Raw genomic sequence first — 5,397 nt, 5'->3', positions numbered from 1 at the left:
GGCACCCTCTTCTGGAGTGTCTGAAGACAGCTACAGTGTACTTACATATAATAAATAAATCTTTAAAAAAAAAAAAAAAAAAAAAAAAAGAAGTCAAGGATATAGGACTTCCCTACATTTCTGTAGTTGGGGCCAGCGTGCTGATTGTAAGGTGATTGTATCAGTCAGGGTTTCTATGGCTGTGAAGAGACACCATGACCACAGCAACTCTTACAGAGGAAAACATTTAATTGGGGCTGGCTTACAGTTCAGAGGGTTAGTCCATTATCGTCATGGAGGGAAGCATGGTAGCGCACAGGAAGACATGGTGCTAAAGATGCAGCTGGGAGTTCTACATCTGGATCAGCAGGCAGCAGGAAGAGAGAGGGACACTGGGCCTGGCTTGAACACCTGAAACCCCAAAACCCTATGACCCACTTCCTCCAAAAGTCCACACTTATTCCAACAAGGAGGTGTTCCTAATAGTGCCACTCCCTATGACCCTGTGGGGGCAGCTTTCATTCAAACCACCATCATGATGGTCTCCAGTGAGGTTCCTTCTCCACCTGAGCCAGAATCCCCTCAGTATGGATCTCAGACCCTAGAGCTAACCTGAGAACTTGGGATCTCTGAAGATAGCTAGGTCCTCGGGTGATGCCCAGAGAAGGACATCAGCTCATCTTCTCTATCCCATCTCTCTTCACTGAAGTCAGTTCAGTCCCCAGCTTTGACACTAGCACCCCTCCCTTTCTCACTCCCTCCTTCCCTCCTCCTCTTCTTTTTGGCTTCATTTCTACCCTGCTCCTTCAACCACACCCCCCATTCTCCATTTCCCCCTAAAGGGCTTGAAATCTGTAACAGACCTGAGTCCTATCTCAGAGCTGTTGTACCAGCTGATAGGCTCTGAGTTGCATGGACCCTGCCTCGCTTCCCGACATTGCCCAGTCTGCTGACCTGTCTCGACAGCATAGGTTTCCCACCCTGTCACATGGTTGCTCTCTCCTAGGTGCAGTACATTTCAACAAGAAGTAACACATGGGACCAGCAGCACAGACACCACCTGCTCCTCCCGGGTCGTCTTCTGGGTTGTGTCCAGCCTTTTGGTACTTATAGTGGTAGCTGGAATAGCTGCATTCTTCATCTACAAGCGAAGGCAGCTGCACATCAGTGAGCAACAACCCATCTTCCGGGGCTCAGGACTCCAGGAGTGGTCCCAGGGTCTTTGTAGAGTCTGGATCTATCGTGGCTAGTGGTAGAGCCCTTCCTCAGAGTCCAGCTCCCAGGTGGCCTCCCTAGGACCCTCTGTTCTTCCCTCTCCCCTCCCCCTTCTTTCCTTCCTTTCATTGTCCAGTCTCATCGGTGTCCTGAGCTGGGCTCTAGAGACCAGCCTGTAGACCAAATCGGGCCTGGGAAGCTCTAGGCTATGCTTCAGGGAATCAAAAACAATGACCAGGCAGGCTATTCTCTGTCAGTAAGGAAGCATACCTCTGTGTGCTCAGCCCTGAGTGCTAGTAGCACAGGAGGCCTCTTCCCTAGGCTCTGCAGGTGGGCCAGTTAGCCTAAGCCCCTTTCTGCCCAAGTTAAGTCCCCGCTCACGGGAGCGGGAGCGAGCAGGTTCCCCAACTCTGCATAGCAGGTTGACTTTGGCCTCCAGGAAGGTGGGCAGGGATCTGTTCTTTCACCTGGTGGGCCTCCTGTGAGTTTTGACACATGTCCAAAGCTCACTTCTTCTGTTAGAGAGGGTCAGACTCGGGGGGTAGATCACACAACTAGAGGCCCAGAATGTGGGTTTTTTCATTGCTGTGTGCCCCTCTCCCCTCTTGCTTCAGCCTTTCCCATGACTTGATGTCCTTGTGTTACAGGCCCAGTATCCAGGGAGCTGGAGCCTTTCCAGGTATCATTGGGTTGGGGGGGAAGTTCCAACTGGTGTACGCTTATGGAAGCCAACTCCATGGTCTACAGCTAAGCTTTATGTGTTCCCAAGAGTCATGCAGTTCCCTGCTTGGTGCCTGAGAGGCAGGAGTTCACCTTGCATTCCTTTGGCAGCAGGAACAACAGGAGAACGCCATCAGGTTTCCAGTCACCGAGGTTGGGCTTGCTGAGACGGAGGAGGAGACAGCCTCCGACTGCACAAGTTCTGGGTGAAGAGACACCGAGGAGACCATGGTGGAAAGCTTCCATATGCCGTAGAGGCATGACAGATGCCCTGGGCTGGTGCAGCATCACACAACAGTGGTCATGTGGTCATGGCTCAGGGTGTAGGAGTTGCTTTGCCATTCTTAGTGTTAAATAGGCTCATCTGACCCCAACCAAACACTAAGAGGTGGTGATCCAACTAGTCAGCCTGTAACAGCTCTGCCTAGGCCTGTAACCTAGCCTAACCAGCTCAGCCTATAACCTAGGCCTCTGCCTGTCCTGGAAATGTTAAAGCTAGGCCTGCTTATTCAGAGGGCTGCCTCCTGGGGCCTACGTGATCCTTCAACTGGGGGGCGGGGAGTGGGGCTCCAGTGCTTTCTATTCTTCTCCTGTGTGTGTGTGTGTGTGTGTGTGTGTGTGTGTGTGTGTGTGTTTTACCCCCCTTTTCTACCGGCCCCAGAAAAATCAAGTGTTACCCTCTCACTGTTTCACCAGCCCCAGAGAGTTTTCTGCAGGCCCCAGAGAACTAAGTTTTACACGCTCAGAGAAAAGTCTGCGGAGGGATCGATCAATCGCAGACTCTACACCTCTCCTCAGTGTACCTGACCAGTCGAAGCTGGCCTTTGACATTTGTCCCTTAGTAGCTAGCCATCTTGAGTTAACCTGGGCTTCACCAATTCGACTAGATTGGACTATCACTGAGCCCTGAGCCCCGGGTATCCCCTTGGCTCTGTCTCCTCAGTGTTGGGATTAAGGTACTATGTCAAACTTTTAAAGTAGATTCTGAGGATGAACTTCAGGTCATTATGCTGTGGAGCATGTACTGTAGCAATTGAACCATCCCCCTGGCTTCAGCATGAATTTATAACTTATAGAAAATAAATATTTTTGTTACACGCCCTGTCTCTGTCTTATGTCTCATCAAACATCTGCCTGTCCTGTGAGAGTGATAGTGGTTGCTCCAAGGTAACTATGTTCTCATGCATGCCACATCATCACTTGGTGAGGGACTTCCACTGGCAGGAGGTGCAGCACCCTCAATAATGTGACAGCAACCACAGGTGTTTTTCATCCTGCTCGGTTTCATCACTGCCTTATTTTCTGAGTCTGGTGTTTATGTGGGCATCCTTTCCAATAGGATTCTTTCTTCCTTCCTTCCTTCCTTCCTTCCTTCCTTCCTTCCTTCCTTCCTTTTTTTCTTTCTTTTTTTTTTTTTTTTTTTTTTTTTTTTTTTTGGTTTTTCGAGACAGGATTTCTCTGTGTATCCCTGGCTGTCCTGGAACTCACTCTGTAGTCCAGGCTGGCCTCGAACTCAGAAATCCACCTGCCTCTGCCTCCCGAGTGCTGGGATTAAAGGCATGTGCCACCACTGCCCGGCTCCAATAGGATTCTTTGAATATCTCCCATCACTTCATGGGAGTGACTGCCTGTCAAGCCAAATGCTGTGTTTAAGGCTCACCTGTCCCCCGCCCCTGTCCTGTCATCTCCCAAGAACTGTTTGAAGCCAGTGACCATAAACTGCTAAAACTGTGTGCAGAAACACAGCCTTCCTCCTTGAACTATCCCTCTCAGGTGTTTGCCACAGCCGTGGAAATCCTCATTAGGCTACATGTCACCCCTCTGTATATCTGTCATTTTATCTCCTTCTTAGTCACTGTTCTGTCGTGAAGAGATACCATGAACAAGACAACTCTTAAATATTAAAACAAACAAACAAACAAACAACAGCCATTAATCATAGGCTTGCTCATAGTTTCAGAGTGTTGTCATCTTGACAGGAAGGAGGCAGGCATGGTACTGGAGTAATAGCTGAGAACTTTATATCTTCATCTACAGACAGCATCTCTCTCTCTCTCTCTCTCTCTCTCACACACACACACACACACACACACACACACACACACACAGAGGGAGGGGGGACCGGTCCTGATGTGGGCTTTTGAAACCTCAAAGCCCACCCCCAGGGATACACCTCCTCCAGTAAGGCCACGCCTCCTAACCCTTCCAAAACAGTTCCACTAACTGAGGACTAAGCATTCAAACATGACCTTATGGGGATTCTCATTCAAACCACCACAATCTCTATTTATCTTTCTCATCTGTTTGTATCATCCATCCATCTTCTCTTTATCATCTATCTTTTCTTTTTTTTAAAGAGCTATTTATTTATTATATGTAAGTACACTGTAGCTGTCTTCAGATTTATTATATGTAAGTACACCATAGCTGTCTTCAGACACTCCAGAAAAGGGCGTCAGATCTCGTTATGGATGGTTGTGAGCCACCATGTGGTTGCTGGAGTTTGAACTCATGACCTTCAGAAGAGCAGTCAGTGCTCTTAACCACTGAGTCATCTCTCCAGCTTCCATCTATCTTTTCTTATCTTCCATGTGTCTATCTTCTTTACACCATGTAGTCTTGTGACTCACACTCTTCATTAGCCCATGGAACACAGAGAGGAACCTGTGTGTTAATGCTAGTGGTTAAGGAAGTTGAGTTAGGAGGCAGAAGTGGGCAGGTTGTACGTGTTCTTGATGTTTGCTGTATCTGGTGGATTGTAATTACAGTACAGAACGAGACTGCATTCATGTCTCACAAAGAGGACATCAGCACTTGAACCTATGATCATGAACAGGGCCTCCAGAAACACAGAGGGCTCTGTCCACCAAGGAACCACACAAACTTTGGGTGAGCATTCACATGCATGAATACAGTTTGGCCCGATGCAACCTTCCTGAGTCTGAACCACACAGCAGGCACCGACCTACCTGGTCTGTTTTCTTCAGATAGTCTCCCAGCAAACTAATGGAGTCAAAGCCATTAGGAGTGACATGGAGCCTTATGTGGGGAGACTCTGCTATCAGCACCCAGAACATGCTTGATGACCCTGGAGTCAGCATGAGATAAATCAGGTAGACCAGTCATGACTGACATCGCTTTTCCCCTGGTCACCTCCTAAACCCTTCATTCTGATTAAATTGCAGGGGTCAGTTTTCTGCCACCCAGGCCCATACATACTTTGCCTGTAAGTCTCCAGTAAAATATCCATTGTATTGTTCTACATCTGTTGGCCTCTGACTTTGCTCTGACTACATCTAGGGCCTCGTCTTCAAACACAAGGCCCAGGTTGCCCTGGAATAACGTCGATAATGGAGCTGTGAATTTAAAAATGAGATGCTAGAATTACTGGGAGATGTCAGAGTGGTTGTTAAGCAAGATTTAGGCACAGCGGGCCTGAGAGATGCTCTTCTTGGTGCTGACTGGGTGGACATTCAGGAGCAG

At 48.5% G+C, this 5,397-nt stretch overlaps 1 protein-coding gene across 4 annotated transcripts in view; it reads left to right on the top strand.

Moving 5' to 3' along the window:
* The window catches only part of Tnfrsf14 (TNF receptor superfamily member 14), a 7,587-nt gene extending 4,621 nt beyond the window's left edge, over positions 1 to 2,966 (top strand). The window contains exons 7-9 of one of the 4 annotated variants that reach the window (XM_029540165.1): positions 986 to 1,082; positions 1,842 to 1,873; positions 2,029 to 2,966. In XM_029540165.1, the coding sequence (XP_029396025.1) occupies positions 986 to 1,082; positions 1,842 to 1,873; positions 2,029 to 2,272 (373 nt within the window). In that variant the 3' untranslated portion in view covers positions 2,273 to 2,966. Of the gene's footprint in view, positions 1 to 985; positions 1,147 to 1,841; positions 1,874 to 2,025 lie in introns of all 4 variants that reach the window. The other 3 variants (XM_029540164.1, XM_021200941.2, XM_021200940.2) reach the window with 3 other exon arrangements.
* Positions 2,967 to 5,397: the final 2,431 nt, after the last annotated feature.

The sequence above is a fragment of the Mus pahari genome, chromosome 6, assembly GCF_900095145.1.
Source record: "Mus pahari chromosome 6, PAHARI_EIJ_v1.1, whole genome shotgun sequence".
Classification (NCBI taxonomy): Eukaryota; Metazoa; Chordata; class Mammalia; order Rodentia; family Muridae; genus Mus; species Mus pahari.
This window is presented reverse-complemented; position numbering and strand designations above follow the sequence as displayed.